Here is a 17,879-nt window from a genome sequence, read left to right on the forward strand (position 1 = left end):
TCTCATGTGCAAAAACCCGCGATACATGGAGTATATTTGTTATATCCCCCAGCCCTAGTCAGACATCCCACATCTTACTAGGAACACATGCCACGTAAAAATTCACAGAGAGTTCTGCAGAAGTTCCAGTCAGTCGGTTACAAAGGAATCAAAAACCAGGTTTGGTGTGTGTGTGACTTCCTGTACTTACAGAGCCAGCCTCAAGCTGACACACAAGAAACAGCAGGTTTTAGCACTTCAGCATTGTCTCATACTCTTAAACTGGAGGTAGCTGCTTGAAAAATATCAATAGTTTATTAGTAATAGTTAAAAGGAAAAAAAGGTTATTTCAGCCAAAGTAAACTTTGTGCTTCTAATAATCTAACCAGCAAAAGGTAACCAAGCCTGCACTGCAGTGTATTTTGGCTTCACTTGTGTATAAAGGCAGAGATGTCAGCCATCTTTCCATGCTGTGATTGATTAGGACAATAGATAAAGAACAAGAACAGAGCTCAGTCAAACTGACTCACTTGGATAAGCTCTCTCACATGAAACACAATAAAACACGACAGCAATGTCCGACTTCCCACATCTTACCAGAAACACATGCCAAGTAAAGTTTCTCAGAGAGTTCTGCAGAAGTTCCAGTCAGTCTGTTAAAAAGGAATCAAAAACCTGGCGTGAACTCGCACGGGGCTCCCCGAGTTGCAAAACGGACCAAACTGAATCCCACAAAAGGAAATCTGAGTTTACAGAGACGGGCTGCCATATTATTGTCAGCTCTTTAGGCGGTGTGGAGATGGAAGTCTATTAGCTTTATTGACAGGTCTAACCCGCAGATATCCTGTAAAATAAACTCAGAGTTGGAGCTTCAAATAAACACTGAGTCAGTCAAATGTCTCTGAGATTTCAAGCCTGAAGGAAACGATGTATCCTTGACTCAAGAAATCTTTATCTTTGCCAGAATTCATGACAATCAATCCGACATTTCAACACAAACCACAAATATGAACCTCATGGCTTCATTCAGGGGATAACCCAGCTTCTTATGATTCATTCTCTGGGGAGCATGATTCAAAGTTTCATGACCATCTATTCAAATGTTGTTGTTAGAATTAAATCTGGCTCAAAGTGGACGAGCTGTCTCTCTGACTGCACAGTCTCAGTGTCTCTTCATATCCATCAAAAATCATCTGTGCTCTGGTCTGACTCTAAATATCATGACTCAGAACATCCTGACCCTGAACTCTGACAAACATTATCGTTTCACATCTAAACAATCAACAGCTGCTGGCCAACGCTGAGTCCTGCCTCAGCATCCTCCTGCACAATCCGCCTGTTGTTGGACTCGTCCAGGATGTGTCCCCGAGCTCGCAGAGGGGAAACATTCCCCGACCACAAAGCAGAGTCTGTCTGCTGGATGTCAGAGCAGCCCACCACTTCCACCGAGGCCCGGGCCGCTGATCTCACAGCCTATAACTGGGAGAGAATGGACATTGAGCCCTTTTGTCCCTGAGGCTGTCTTTGTGATGGACGTGGATGAGATCATGAGTCGATTACGTCACTGACGGCTGAGACCAGGTCAGGAAATGGTGTTCATTTCTAGCATGGTCCAAAATGATGCTTTGAAATCTGCTGCAGTGCAAAAACTTAGATGGAAGCGAGAGCTTGTTTCTTATTATTAGCAAAAGATGCCTCATTAGACTCAATGTGAGCCATTCACATGACAAGTCCAGAAAAATGTTTCATTTTAAGATAAAGACAAAAAGATGCCTGAATTCTTAAAAAAAAATCCACCAATGGTTTAAGAAAATTATACTTGTTTGGTTCCTTGATATAAAAATGATTCAGCGTGATTTTGCCCTTTCATATCCTGAAAGTAGGGCTGGGCGATAAGAGAAACAAATCCTATCAGGATAATTTTTTCATCAGTAGTTAATGATATTTATCAGTATATAAATTAAATAGCTGTTTTGTCAAGCTTAAATTTCCTGTTGCCCATAAGTAAGTTATAGAAACGTCAGTAGGTTATTTTTGACTTGGTTTATTTTTTGCCAGAGGTTGAACATGACAGATGTAGTGAAGAATATTGTACAACTACTTTAGATAAACATAACAGGAACATCTACTTTACTCAACCTGCGTGCTTGTTGGTAACAGGAGCAAACCGCCCTTTCTAAATGAGAGTTTAGTGTGTGCTACCTGCTGTCACCACAGAGAGTTTGGAGAACAGAGTGGTCTTGAAGGACAAATGAAGTTTCGAGCTGTGCAGGTGGAGAAATCAGACGTATGGGTCACAGGCTGCTGCACAGGAGGTGAGGGCTGGGTCCAATGTGGCGCCCTACACCATGACACTTGGGCCATTGTTGTGCACATAAAGCAGCTGGTTGGCGCTGTGTCCTGGCTGATGTTGATCATAAAAGCCCTGGCAACAATCCAGGGATCATTCAGTGGCAGTGGTCCTTAGTGCTGGGACAATATGCTGGGACAATATGCTATACTCGCGATTCGATTCTATTACGATTTTTGGGGTGCCAATTCGATTTGAATTGGGATCTTCGATATTTGCGATTTTAGGGAATTTTAGTTTGCTTTTTTTTTAAACATATTTTTTTTATTAGCAGCTTATTTATAGAACAGCTCAGCTCATGGTTTCAAAGTCAAACAGATAGGTGTAAGACTCAGAATATACACATAGTATACACATAGATACAGCTATATACATAAACATGACCAACAACACAAATATAAATACAAAAAAAAAAACACCTGGCAGGCATTAGGCAAATTTCAGCCTCGATTCAAAAAAACCCTCTTGTGAGAACAGTAGAAATATCTGGATCCTTATATGTCAGGAAAGGTTCCCAAGTCTTACAAAATGCATTCTCCTTGTCATGTAACCTGCATGTCAGAAAGTTCAGTGACACGTAGTTTGCTCTTTTAACACCAGGCCAAGATAAGAAAATTTTGATATTGTCAAACAAAATATTTAGATATATCGTATCATGATTTTTTCCCCCACTGCTAGTAGTCTTTCAACTGAGCTGCTGTTAAATTAAGAGGGGGGGTTCATCTCCTGCGCTCTCCAGAGATTGCAGGAGATGAAAGTTCATTACACACAGGACCTGCGCAGCCTGCAAAAACACAAAGCCCCTGTTAAAAAAAACACAGCTCAAAAATGGGGTTGTTGGATAGACGATCCGTCTCCACTGTCTTAATTTCTGACAGTCCAACTATGTTGATTCGCACACTGAACATTCTTTCCCTCGTCTTTCATTGCACCTCCACGCCACAATGACCTCAGCCATTTGCGTGTAACACTGTGCAAGTTTACATCTGCATTTCAAACCTGCTAAATATAGAAGCAAAAACAGCGACCGCTAACACTTTCAGGTTTAAAATATCACCCTGTGAGTGCTAATTGATTATATTTGCATCTCCTCCTCCCAGATATGATTGGCTAATCATACGTCTGTCAAAACATGACAAATGAATTCTATTGAAAATTCTATCAACCATGTCTCATATTTCTAACGTGGAAAAGTTATTTGATGATATCTTTATTGTTAGGCTCAGTTACCTGTGGCTGTTGGTCAGGAGCAGACTGTCTGGCTGCCCGCTGTGCTCCTCACTCTCCCTGTTCATCAGCCTCTCCTGGCGAGCCCGGCGCCTCCTCTCGCGGGCGGCCTCCTCGTCATCATCATCATTCCTGGCCAACCTGAAGGAGACAAAGACACCATGAAGAATGAGCGCACACACAGGGACATTTCTCTTCTTTTCCTCTACTTCTCCTCCAGTCTTCTCTATCTTCACTTCCTCCGTTCAGCCCTCTCCTCAGAAACTTCAGAGTGAATGATTCTTTAAAGCGCACAGTAATCATCGCTGCGACCGAATCTTAAGGATTTCTCTGCACTTTTTCTTTTTTTTCCTCTCCTCTATCACGCTGACCTGTCAGCTGTGCAACAACCAATACTTCTTATCGCGGCTGCAGTTTTCATGAGCTGATAAAAACTGGGTCTGCAGACACGGCTTGGCCCAGGATAAGAGCGAGCCAGAGAAATGAGGCTTGTATTGGTCTGGTCAGTGTTGGAGCAGAGAAACAGCCACAAGCCTCACAGGTTTATATTTCTACCAGGAATTTATTAGCACATTAAATACAGAAATCACATCTTTCCTGAGTTAACAAACTGGAGTTAAAAAATATCTCATGTCAAAACTACTTAGAGCTGAGTTCAGTGCAGACAGACTTGTAGAGGGATTAGTTCTAACGATTCTTGTTTCATAACGTCTGACACAAAAACTTCTGAAACATCCACTTCAACACTGACGGCAGTTTCCAGTTAATAAAAACAGTTTGACAAATAGTTTTTGTGTACTGAGGAGTTTCTTTAGCTTGATACCACCTTAAAATGATCAGCTCAGCTGAAGTCAAGTTTTAATCAAACCTTCTCACTCTTTTTCATCCAAATTTCTACATTTCAACACTGACGACCTGTTTCCCTGATGTGTTTTCATGCTATGCTAAGCTAAACCACTACATGTATTGGGTATTTTTCAATAATAGACACATATTTTTTCGTATTTATTTCTCAGCTGGACACCAAAGCATCATTATGAAAAAGGTTTTAGTTTTCAACGAATAACCTGAAGCACAGTTATTTTTATGCTCATATGGAGTAGAGGAAGATCCATGTGACTGTTTTTAACACTACTTCCTGTTTTAACACATTTTTGAAGCTCGGGCACCAAAACAAATTCAGACTGTGATGTCACACCTTTGTTTCTGATATTCTCAAGTCTACCCTTGGGCCTTCAACCTCTTAGCTGACGGCTACAGGGGGCTCAGTGTGTGTTAAATGTGTGTGTGTGTGTGTGTGTGTGTGTGTGTGTGTGTGTGTGTGTGGACACATACACATTAGGATGATCTCGACTTGATGCCTAACATTTTCCTTGACTGGCCGTTCTTGAATATCAGTTGCTGACCCCTGCCCTAGTGGACAGTCTAGGAACTGCAGATTGAAGCATCTGCAAAAGGTTTCATTTTCAGACCAGATGTTGATGTTTGGTTCAGACAAGACATGACCCCTTATCTTGTTCTCATGTTGGGTCTTTTTGTTAGTACCATATTTTCCGGACTAAAATTCCCATTTGTTTAGAAATACAATAACACACAGAACAGACTGAATAGGGTCAGGTATCTGAACGTCAACATAGCATAAAGAATATACCTCAGAAGCTGAATAAACTAAATTAACATATTTTTAACAAATTAAAGAGAATTTCATTTTTGATTCTCTGAGGTAAACTATGCAAAAAAAGCACATCCTTTCCTTAAAAGTACAAGTGAAATTTCATCTTAAATTACAAAAAACTAAACAAAAAATACTTTTAAAACAAATCTAACATCAAAATAATTAAAGCAATAATACAAAAAAATCCCTTCAAATAAACAATCTCAGCTTCGCATGAGCTTCTTTTGTAGGATTTATATGTTTGTTTTATAAGGACAAAACATTTTATTTTTTATCTCAGCTGATTTCAATCGTTGCACATTTGTATCTTTTTTTAACTGTCTCACGATACATCGTTGCATCCTTACAAACCAGCCAAAGAGCCAACAAGCAAGTTCACCAAGCTCCTGGTTTCATTCTGCATCACTGAACGCACTGAACATTTCATCCTTGGTGGCACTCCTGAACGACTCTGCCACCTCTGGAGGAAGATGAAGATGTTTGCAATCTGCAGAGTAGGATTTTCTTTTTGGGGACCTTTTTTGTTCTTGTCCAGTCTTTCTCAGTTTATGTTTATGTTTATGTTGTTTCCTGAATTTCCCTTTGGCATAAATAAAGTATTTTCATTTCATTCATTCATTCATTTCATTTAAGTTCAGTTTTTCAGTGGTAAAGGGAAAGCATGTAGTTGTCACAAGCCTAGACGTTAACATTAACTCCCTGGTTCATGTCATATAATTTGATATACAAGTTACTCCTGACTTTAAGTTGCAGGGCCAGCCGAACTGTGAAAAAAAGTAACTTAAAGTCCTGTAAATAAAGTTAAACAACCTTTCTGAGTCTCTGTGTTCTGTGTGATTGGGTTCCTGTGGTTGAAAAGGAAACTAACAATGCTACAAATGGCAAACGACACATCACTTTAAAAACCTCAGAAACTTATCACAGCTCTGTTGAGCTGTTGTGAACTTCATATCAAACAGGATTTCATTATTACTGAAGTATTTGGAGTTTGAGTGACCCTAGTAGAGCTAAGCATTGTGGTGCAGCTAACGGCGTCACAACAGCTCACAGAGCTCTTCTTCAGAGAAACATCCACCCACTAGAGGATGAAACTCTAAAGTACATTTTATAAATCAAGACACCAGTAAGAGCTGCTTTAAGTTACCTGGACTTAAACACTGGGCAGGAAAAAAAATAAAGGAGATTTAAATGTGAGATTTAATCACAATTAATCAGGATTTACAGCTGGAATATAGGGATTAATTTCTGTTTATCCTATTTATTGAGGGTAACAAGGAATCAATTCTCAGCCTTAGACTTTGAGGATTTCAGAAGTCCTTCCACCTCTCCTCCTTCCTCCTCTAGTTTTATTTTTTGACGCTGTCTGCTCTCTACAGGGATAAATCAATTGTAAAGAAAAACCCCAAACAACGCCAAGATCTACAAGCCGCCCGTACACTCCAAGAGCAAAATCCAAAGCAGACGTGCTGTGGATTATGAACGTCTGTATTAAATGCAGAGGTCTATGCAAAGGGTGCGGCTCAACACAACCCCATTGTTCCTGTTGGCTGGTGAACTACTGTATATTTAAGTGCTTAAATTTGATTGAAAGTAACATGTTGAGGCTTTTCTCTGGGGCTGGTCCACAGGCAGGCTGGGAAGTCAGGAAATAAAGTAGAAATGGAAGAAGATAAGTTCAAGAAAAGAGGTTACACCCTGAAAAAGTGCGGCATGTTTGAGAGCTGAAGTCCCAGGAACGAGGAGACACAGCAGCTCGATGCGAGCTGAGATCGTTCTGTTCACACAGTCTCTGACCACCTGAGGTCTCTAAACGCAGCTCCAGGCTTGATCCAGCAGACCTTTACTGTCCCCCTGCTAACAGCACGCCCAGCTTCCTAACATCACAGCCGGGCAGCCTTTGAGGCCGAGCAGCCAGGCGTGCTGTTGCATGTTAATAGCAACACGTGTGATGAGCGGAGCTGAAGCCGAAGCTGCTTTGGTTTGTGTTAGCTTTTACAGCGCGTGAACAACAGTTTCCTTCCTCCTCTCCTCCCCCTCTGTGGTCCCCTCACCTCCCTGCTCTCTCCCTTTTCTCCCTCAGATGAGGACTGTTGTCATAACAGAACAGATGAATCTGTTAACGCCCAGGCTGGACTGCTGGGACCCTGACATTAGTGGACGTCAGCCAGAGCTTCACATATGTGTGCAAGCAGAGACGAATCAGTCACTGAAAGGTAGAAAATGTGTCCAATCCGTCCTGATTAGACTCTTTTAGCTTAAAGCCATTCAGCGTGAACATTTCTAAACACAAGCTGCTGAAGCCACGAGTCAGAGAGGCCGAGGTTAACGCTTAGAGGTCGCAGCCCAACCCTGAGGAGTGGAGTCCTTAGTGTGGCTAACATCCACAGCATTAACCACAATGCACAGTTGTTTGATTCAGACTTTGATTCATAGAGTGAAATGTGTACAGCTTCAAGTCTAAGTCACAGTTGTCACTAAATAAATCCAACTTTAAGGACAGAAAAGTAATAAAAAAAAAAAAAAAGCTTTTAGCAAGAGAGCTACCTAGTATCAGAAAATAAGTCAATGTTAAAGTGAAGGTGGGGGAAAGAATTAAGCTTTTGATTTGTAACTGTATCTTTTTGCTCATCAGTGTAACACTGCCATAAAAATAGTGACCCTGAAAAGAAAGCTAAGGTACTGAGAGTTAGAAAGATGTTCACAGATTTGGCTTTCCCAGGTTAAAAACTCATCAGATTAACGTTGCTTTTACAAATTCAACACCTCTCTTTAATCACTGCAAGACAGAGTGAGAGCTACAAACATGTTTTTCTCAAAAAAGCTGTCCTCTATGCAGAACAGCTCTTGTCAAACGAAACATTTGCAAATTGCAGTATCAATAAAATCTGATACATAAATATTAAATAACTTCACCCAGGAGAGGGGTAGGGTCATCAAAATCATTTTACACAGGTGATCTCATAACTGAGAGTCTGAGCTATTGACTATTCTTTTAAATTTATGACTCTAATTTTCGTAAATTTATGACTTTTTTCCTTGTACATTTATGGGATTAATCTCTCAAATCCAGGTTTTTAGCAGGGGCTGGCAGTATGTTTGAGGTAAGCACACACACACATACACACACCCAAGCCTTATAGCTGAAGATAACAAAAAATGTGTAGGAAAATAATAATGTGATGTTACAACCTGCCTACAGTGTCTCTGAAAAGTCTAACAACCCTGGAAACGAGATGAGGGGATGTGAAGAAAAAAATCTGACCTCTTCCAAAAAAAATTATGACAGCCAAAAGTTTCAGCACCAGTGTGCAAACATTATTGATACAACATGAGAACAAACTTTTTTTTTAACATGTGCCAATTTTAGACAAAGACACAAAGCTGTGAAGTGGTGTGAATGAAAAGTTTGCTGTCAGGTGAGAACAGTGTAAAAAAGAAACAGATGCTGAAAGTTCAGCCGTTGTTCTGTTGAAGCAAAAATATTTAATTTCCAGAGAAACAAGGTTAAAATCCAGATTAACATCTGCCATAAATCATTCTGGTCCCGTACAAAGTGGACGTCATGATGTTTTTTTGTTGAAACTGGAAGCGATGGGCTCGAACATTTCCAAAAAGGTCACAGTTCATGTCATAACGTGAGCTTGAAGCTTTTGGAAACATTCAACCTGTGATATCCTCAATACTAAAAGAAGAAGAAGAAGAAGATATTCTTCATTTATTCCCTTAGGGGAAATTCTGTCTTTCACACTCTGAATCATGCTACAAACACACACATGCAAAGACAGCACTTTTGCACAGACAGTCAGGGTCAGGGGTTTGGTGCCTTGCTAAAGGGCACCTGACAGTGCTCAGGAATGTAAGCCAACACTTCCCCAGCTATCAGACAGATTCCCATTGGTCCACACCAGGGCTTGAACCAACCCGATCACTCAACCAAGTCCCTACGGACTGAGGTGCTGCTGCCCCCAAGCACTACAGCTCTGAACTAGCCTTTGGCAAACTCTATCATATTTTCATAAATGTTGCATTGTCCCTTTAAATAAAATAAGAAATAAATGAGTGATTAAGATAAAAGGAAGGTGTTCAAATGGTTGTTTCTTGTGAACCCAGAAAAAACAACCCCATGTTTGAATGTAGCAGTAGCAATTAGCCTAAAAAGAGAAACTCAAGCTGCAGTAGAAATCTCTAGAAATGAACTTTTTTTTTAAAAGTGATACTCCGGGATGGAACAAGTTGGGTCCTATCACAAAGTTTAGGGCAGAAATGACCCCTACAGCAGTGTTTTTGTGCAGCAGAAGCCCAGGGCGCTCGCACCAAACACCCCCTCCCTGCTCCTCTGCCTGTTTCCTTTGCACTCAGACGGGGCCATATTTTACTTGACCACAAACACAAATAAACGGACTCCCACCGAAAAACTCTGATATTGGTCTGCATTCACGCTTTATTTAGAGAATTTTCAGAGCGTTACTTTCACACAAAAACACCGCTAAATAAGGCTCTAGTTCTCATCGTGTCGTAAAACGGTGCTACCTCCACTGCAGAGCCACAGCTGGCTACTCGCCGCTTAGTGTATCAGTCCGCGCGCGGCGTGCCAGATATAAACGAACGCAGGTAGTCTGCCAGGACAAAGAGACATGATGAGAACTAGAGCCTTATTTAGCGGTGTTTTTGTGTGAAAGTAACGCGCTGAAAATTCTCTGAATAAAGCCTGAATGCAGACCGATATCAGATTTTTTGGGTTGGAGTCCGTTTATTTGTGTTTTTGGTCAAGTAAAATATGGCCCCGTCTGAGTGCAGAGGAAACCAGCAGAGGAGCAGGGAGGGGGTGTTTGGTGTGAGCGCTCTGGGCTTCTGCTGCACAAATTCACTGCTGTAGGGGTAATTTCTGCCCTAAACCTTGTGATAGGACCCAACTTGTTCCATCCCAGAATATCACTCTAAGGGAAAAGTTTTAAAATTACAAATGTTTCTTTCTTTAATGTTCCCCCCCAGTTCAATAAAGTCCTGTCATCTAAAAACAAGTTCTTCTGCTGTAAAAATACTTCTTCAAAATGCCACGGTAACATGTTGTTTCTGTGACAACCTCTCCACTAACAAGAGCGGATCAACTGCTTTCATTCCCAGAGGACCGAGCCAGCCCATAAACAGCAGCAAATGTCATGAGAAAGAGAAAATGACAACAGTTAAAAAAGGGAACAAAGTAGTCCTTGGTGGCCGTGACGGCGACGATCTCAGGCTGAAAGACTCCTCGGCAGGAGAGAAGAACAAACTCCTAAAAGCTGAATTAGCATTCCTGTCAATCAAAGCTTTGGCCACAAGCAAAAGCCTGAGTTAATATCCCGCTCCTTAGTGAGGCCCCAGAGTCTATCAGCATACTGACACAGAAATATGGGAAAGAAGAACAAGATATGTTCAACAGCACAGAATGACGTGCATCCTCATTTATACACTCCAGGTACGTGTGTCTGTTGAGTGAAATGTGCCAAAGATTCATTTTTCAGTAGAGCATAAGAAAACCGGTGAAAATGAAAAGCTGAGAGGAGCAGCTGGTTTGCATGGAGCAGGCATGATGCAGCAGAAAAAGAGCTGAGGTTCGGCTACACATGTGCGTTATCGTCTCATTTATTCATGTTTTTATGATGCACGGCAACAAAAATGCTGATTTAAGCAGCTGCGCTCAAAAAGCGACTGCATGGACAGCACAGGCACACAAAACACGGCCATCGGCGAGCCTATTAGGGAGAAATATGTCCAAATATTTTCTTTACTGCAAAATATCTCAGAAATGTCAGAGAAAACAATTTGGGAGAAGCCCATGAGAAAAGACTTCTTCACCCCTCCTTGAGAGGAGAGGGACAGAGGGAAGGGAAGGGAGGGAGAGGAGTGAGGAGGAAGATGGAAAAGAAAAGCTGGAGAGGGGAGGGCAGAGAAGAAAGAGGGTGGGGGCTCTGCTTACGCTGTCAGATATGCTGACCCATTCCCACGCTGGCCTCCCTGGATTATTTCCCTTCCTACAGAACCGCAGCGCTCCCTCTCCTCCCCGCCCTGCTCTCTCTGGGCAGGCTCCAAGAATACACAATGTTAGTGGTGATTGAAATCCCCCTGACCGTATTTATCCGCACTCACAGATGAATGAGGTCGTTTTGCATGCGTATAAAACATAAATACCAAACTGCACGCTTGTTGCGGACAGAAATTTACAATAAAAAATCTGCAACAATAGCTTTCCGAGTCAACGCGGTGAGCAGGGAGTAAACATGTGTGGGTCAGTTTCTGGATTGCTTCATCTGTATCTCCAGCTCACTTCCTGTCAGAACCAAAGGTTTACGACGACGCTGGGCCTCGGACATGTTTGCAAACGGCCCCTTCGTCCAGGGCGGGGAGTGTTTGGCACGGCTCATTCGCAGAGGATGGGTGTTATTTCCTCGTCCCTTCCTGGTCCCTTGGGGAGGGGGAGGGGCTTGAACAGATGTAAAGAATGGAGAGGAAAAGAGGAGGATGGAAGTGAGGGAGAGGGGGAGAAATTAGGCCAGAAGGAAGAAGAGCAACGTCGATTTAGAAGGTCGAGAAAAGCAGCATGTGATCAGGAAGGAGAGAGACGACAGAGGGATAAAAGTGGAAGAAGATGATGGACAGAAAGTTAGGAAGAAGGAGAAAGACAATGAAACCCAAGGGAGGAATGAAAGGAGGAGCAGGGATGTGTAAAGAACAAGAGGAGGAGAGGAAAAGCAAAAGTTAAAAATAAACATTTCCCAAAAAAGGAGATCACAGAAAAGATGCTGAATCATTTCCAGAATGGAAACTCTTCATTTTTATGTTTCAGGAAGCGGGGGGATAGTTTAATACAAATGGGGTCCCAAAACAGTTAGCTTAGCTTGGCTTAGCATTTTACTCTTTAAAGAGCATACAAAAACAACACCAACAACAACAACAAAAAACAAGACATTTGGCCTTTCAACTTTGGGATGGGTGTGGATCTATTGTCTTGACTAGGAAATATAGTTTTCTGAAGCCCTGTTTTCACCAAGCGGTCCAGTATGGATCAGTACAGTTTGGTACGGGTTGGATCAGTAAATCCTGATCCTGCCTGCGTTTCTGCAGCCAACAGTGCCCTTTGTGGTAGGGGGTGTGTAAGCCGAATGTTGGTAGCTGTAACATCACCCATTTTCCAAACAAAGGAAGTCGACTTGAGATGCAAACATGACATGGTTGTGTGGTGTTCTTTATCATGCAATGATTACGCAATCGCACAGAATGTGACGGTTAGTTCCACCAATAAATGGGCTGCAGTGTTTCTAGCGCCACTTTCTGAGGTTGAATTGGTTTAGTCTGGCACCCCAACAGAAGGCTCCCAAAAAGTGGGACGACTCGTCTCAGTTATTTGGGGATCTGTGCAAGAATCAACGGAAACACCACAAAGTCTGTGCCACAACAAGAAGAGCCCAACTGAACCGATTGGTGGAAACAGGGTATCAAAAGCCTCATTTCCACCTATCAGTTCAGTTCAGTTTGTCTTGTTACGGAACAGACTTTGGAGTGTACCCTCTGATTCTGGCACAGACCCTCAAACAAACGAGAATAATCATCCCACTTTTTGGGACCCTTCCTTTGTGGTCCCAAACCAATCCGATCTTAGAAGGTGGAGCTCTAACACTGCAGACCATTGATTGGTCCTAAGAGTCGTCACTTACCGCGTAACGGCGGCTGTATTTCTCCTGGCGGGACACAGCCTTCTCTGAAACAAAGCTTGATTGTTCTTTGAAGCGGAAGACAAATTGCTGGATGTCTTCCATCGTTGCTCTTTGTTAACTGTGTCACATTTTTCTTCTTCGTTTGATTTAACAGTGGAGTACACTGTGCAGCTATGGCGTCATGCTATTATGTGACTGACACGGCTTTCGGCATCTGGCTTACACGCCGCCAACCAAGAAGGGCATGGTTGGCTGTGGAAACGGAGCGTAAGAGATATTGAATTAGTTTTACTTTTATTACTGTGGTTAGTCATATCCTCATGACAAGGAGCAATGGTGCTCCTGGGAAATAAAGTCTTTATCCTGGAAAAACACTACTGAATCTGGCCACAGGTGTCACTAAAATCAACACCAAAGGGATAATACTCACAAAGGCTTTGACGTTCTTATCTTAGACTTTATCTAGATCTGGTCCCACCCAGTCCTGCCGCTGACTCTGATACCAAGATGTTCCTATCATTAGGGATGAGTACTTTTCACATCTGAAACGATACGGTACCGATGCCCGGTACCTGGCAATCGGTACCAGTAGTCAACGGTACCAAGCTTTGATACTTTTTTGTGTTTATGTGGTAAAAAATATCTATTAGTTTAATAATGAAATATAAAAAAAATTCAATTTAACAAATCTATTCTACAGTATATAACCTTGCAACGCTGTGTTCATGTCCAGCATGGAAAATCTCCTACACTTCCACTCCCTCACAGTCACAAGGATGCATTTAGTTTTTGGTTTTACATGAATCAGTACCCGGTACTTTAGACAGAATTCAGTCGGTACCTATAAAAGTACTTAATTCGGTACCCATCCCTACCTATCATTTCAGCCATATACAATCTACAAGGCAGAACATTTGAGACAGTGGAACTCTACAGTTGATGGGCTGGTTTATATGAACTTTCACTTTTATGATACAGGAGTTTTTCTGACTGGAGCAAAATTTACTGAAAAATTCCACATCCATGAGCTCTCTTTGGAGGGAAAAAAGCAAACGAGACATTCCTGTGCGACTGTGTTTCATTGAACAGAAACCTCCTAAAGCATTGATGGGGGAATTCAAGAGCCTGACAGAGTGTGAGAAACCTCAGCAGAAGAGAAAACGTCTGCATACGTCTGTGAGCGGCTTCATCGGAGAGACGCCGGAGAGAGTCGAGGCCCACGGCGCTCCTCTTTGTCAACAGTCATTTCATACAACTATAACTGAGGCTGATGTTAGACAGAGCTGGGAAGGCTTGGCTGTCCTCCACACACACACACACACACACACACACACACACACACACACACACTCACACACTCACACAAATGCTAGCACACGGTTGTATTTTCAGAAAAGTGAATGGAGCTTGTCAACCCTTCATCACCTGACGCTGATCCAAACACAACACTCTACAGGGAATGAGTGCACGGCTAACTGAATTCATGCGCTCATCCTAAAACATGTACATGAGCACAGTTACACACACATTCACACACACAGTCTCTGTGTCCCAGTCTGTAGGAAACAGCTCATGGAGACCTGGCCAGTAAACACTTATAATAGCCAGGAATTTGGCATTCCTTCAGCGGTTATTATATGGCCCCACATTCTCCGTCTCCTCTCAGTGTTCTCAGTGATGGTTGAATGGACGCGGGCCAATGAGACAACATGTGGTTTCCACTAGTCCAGGCACAGGGACGTGTAAATATTGATTGTTCAATATATTGGCAGAACTGGAAACAATGTAAAGATGTAATCTTTTATCAATAACAGGAGTGGCGTGTCGCCTGCCAGCTGAATTATTGCTGCTCGACCAAATAAACAGTGCGGATCAAACTCCTGCAGAGCTGGAAACGTGAAAGTGGAAGGCGCTTACAGCCCTCGCTCCTTTTCGCTCAGGGTCCATTTCTTCCTCAGTCAGCGTTCCCTCTGTCAGCTCCTCTCCGTGTACTCTTTCTGCTAAATTCCTTCTTCTATATGTAACGTAAACACGCTGAAACTGCATAAATAACCCGAGCAGTGCGTGTGTGTGTGTATGTGTGTGTGGGGGTTATGGCATGAAACATAACAGTGGTATTAGCCTTCACTTCAATCAGCTATACGTGCAGAGAAATGAGGCGTGAAAGTCGAACAGAGGTAAAACAAACGGATGTAGAGAAGTGGAACAACTGTAACGTGTGAGCAAAGAGTCAGGATGTTTTTCTGACTCGATTCTAAAATGTTTCAGATAAATGGGTCCGTGCGTCTCAGAGCTGGTTAGGCTGTTCACAATAATTTAGGAAGGCTAGCTCACTGAGGTCTTTTAGCATTTTAGCTCATTGTTTTAGCTCCTAAAGTCACCAGCTTTGATTTAGGCAGGAAAAGGTCAGATTATTAGGTAATTAGCCTAGCTCTGGTTAGCTTTTAGCATCTTAAAGAAGCAAATTTACCTTAAGGGGTTGGTGTAGTGCCACATGGGAGTTCAAACTGGACTTCAAACTTTCAGGAAACATAAACCAAATGGCAAATTGAGTTGCTCTGATAAATCACAATTCTACCTCATAGTTATTACAGCCAAAAGACCAGGGTAACGATAATCTCATGATATCTATTAAAAACTTTAACATCTGATAAAATCTCAGCTTCACTCTTCATCTCCTTTTTGGCAAGATACTCAGACTATAAGCAAATAAAGGTAAAGAAAGAGTCCACTAGTAACAATTATAGCAAAGTGTAACCTGTAAATGTATTTCTATGCAGATGACTTACAGTTATACTCGTCCATGAAAGCCAATGTCTGAACTGCACTTCAGAAGTTAGAGGGCTGTGTTAGCCCTTTTTTTAGATAACAAGATAAGAATCTTGGGGTTACTTACAATAAAGGCTTGAAATTTGATAAACAGATCAGTTCCATTGTTAGAACAAGTTTTTTCCACCTGTCTTTTGACCAAAGTGAAGCTCTTTCTTTATCAGCAGGACCTCAAGGTAACTAAGCCAGTCTTCCCTCTCTGGTCTTTAACTCGGTCAGGTTGCTGCAGATTTTTAACTAAAACATACAGACATGAACACGTCACTCTTGTGCTGTCGTCACTCCACTGACTTCCAGTTCCTTTTAGAATTAGCTTTAAACTTTAGTTTTTTGTTTTTAATACTCCTCATGGCCTGGCTCCTCTCTACTTTTCAGAGCTTTTAACAGTCAGTGATCGTCTGAGGACCCTGACTTCTTCTGCTTAGCTTCTGCTTGAAGTCCCAAGGTCAGGATGTAAACAGAGGGCTGATCTATCTTTTGCTGTTGCTGCTCCCAGATTGTGGAACAAGCTAACCCCAGATATTGGCACTGGTACTGAGTTTAGCCTTTCTAAGTCTAAGCTGAAGACTTAAAAGAAAGGTCTGCGGGATTTTCCCAAAAAATAAAATGTCAACTTTTCCAGGAATAAGCTTGATCGTAACTTCTGGGCCTCTATACATGTGTGTCAGTGTCTGTGTCTGCCTCAACCCCTCCTCTGCCTGTATGTTGACGTTTTGGTCATGTTGGGATGTTTCTGGACAAACAGACAAAACTTTTTTTGAGGGTGAAGCTTGCCTTGAGTTTCACTTACTTTCAGGAACTTGTTGAGCAGCATGGGTTGGGAGAGACGCGAGTTAGCTTTCTGCTAACCAGGTATGTGTCAAATACCCGTGATTAGCTTGTGCTAACATGCCAAGTCAGGTGCACTGCTCTTGAGTCTCTCCTACGTAGAAACACAATGCTACAGGTGGTTTCTGGGATATTGAGAGTGTTCATGTAGTCACAGTCAGAGCCTGTGGGTGTGTGCTGCTGCTGGCACTGAGCCCAGGAGGAGGAGCCCAGTTTGAATGTTGTGTTTACTAACAAGTAACAAAAGTTCCTGCAGACCCTACCTTTAATTCTTTAGAATAGCTTTTAATCCCAACTAGGGCTGCCCTGTTTTACAAACATACTTTGTTTTAATCTACTTTATCTATTCTGAAAGGCTTTTAAGGTGACCGCTTAAACTAACAACGCAAAGACTAAATCGAAACCCTGGCTGGTGATGAGACAGAGAGTTTGTGTGAGCCTGCAGACAGATAAGCCCTCTGATATCTGATGTCTTTAGGTTTTCTCTGAACATTTTTCAGTCTCCTTTCTCTTACAGTTACTATTGTTTGACATTTTCCAGCACACGTCCTTAAACACCCTGTCTCTTTGTATGAACTCTAAAAGAAAGCCAAACTGAAGGGGAAACTTTCTCAGAGGCTGGTTGGGTAACTTGTTGTCTACTGTCATCTCCTCTGACATGATTTGTGTTGTAGTGGGAAACAAACTCTGTGGTACAGGCCAGCTGACCAAGGCCACTTCGTCTCTTGTTCCTCTTTCTCTGCTACAGACGCCTACAAACAACCAACTAGTTGCACAGTACAAAGTTGTCGCCAGTATCAGTCATTGCACCAGCTCTGGTTTGTAATCTATAATCTTTGGAAGGCTTAGGGATACTTTATGTTTATTTTGTGTTTTGAGCTTTCTTTACTGCCCCCAGGTGGCCAAAAATCCACTTGTAGAGCTTTAATGAAATGTGGCCAAAATTCTACTACTGTACATCCCAAACTGTCTTTACTTCAGTTTCTTGTCGTTAATATTAATCTTTGATAAACTCTTGAGCCACCACAGTGTTTCTATGTCAGGTGAGAATAAAAACTTCAAGAGTTTACACAAACCTTTAGATGTTTTCTTTTTAATTAATTAATCCTGTTTTTATTGCGTAACCACTTGCTGCAGTTTTGAGGTTTTCCTTCTTTAATTGATACTCGTACCTTGAACTAAAGGCTTATTTTGCAGCGCTGAAGGCAAACACATGACCCCGTCGCTTTTGTTTCAGCTAAAACAGAAACATCTATGTATTCAGGGGCGGTCAGAGCTTCTCCAGCCTGCTTTTCATTAG

At 42.0% G+C, this 17,879-nt stretch overlaps 1 protein-coding gene across 6 annotated transcripts in view; it reads right to left on the minus strand.

Moving 5' to 3' along the window:
• Window positions 1–17,879, minus strand: part of cald1a (caldesmon 1a) — a 109,742-nt gene that overhangs the window by 45,903 nt on the left and 45,960 nt on the right. For all 6 annotated transcript variants that reach the window (XR_012600113.1, XM_074698305.1, XM_074698304.1 and 3 more), the window contains exon 3: window positions 3,560–3,697. Coding sequence is in view for 5 of the 6 variants with exons in the window: in XM_074698305.1 (XP_074554406.1) it covers window positions 3,560–3,697 (138 nt within the window). In the remaining variant the exon portion in view is untranslated. The remainder of the gene's footprint in view (window positions 1–3,559; window positions 3,698–17,879) is intronic.

The sequence above is a fragment of the Halichoeres trimaculatus genome, unplaced genomic scaffold, assembly GCF_033239565.1.
Source record: "Halichoeres trimaculatus isolate MK-OKI-2021-1 unplaced genomic scaffold, fHalTri1.1 fHalTri1_scaffold_21, whole genome shotgun sequence".
Lineage (NCBI taxonomy): Eukaryota > Metazoa > Chordata > Actinopteri > Labriformes > Labridae > Halichoeres > Halichoeres trimaculatus.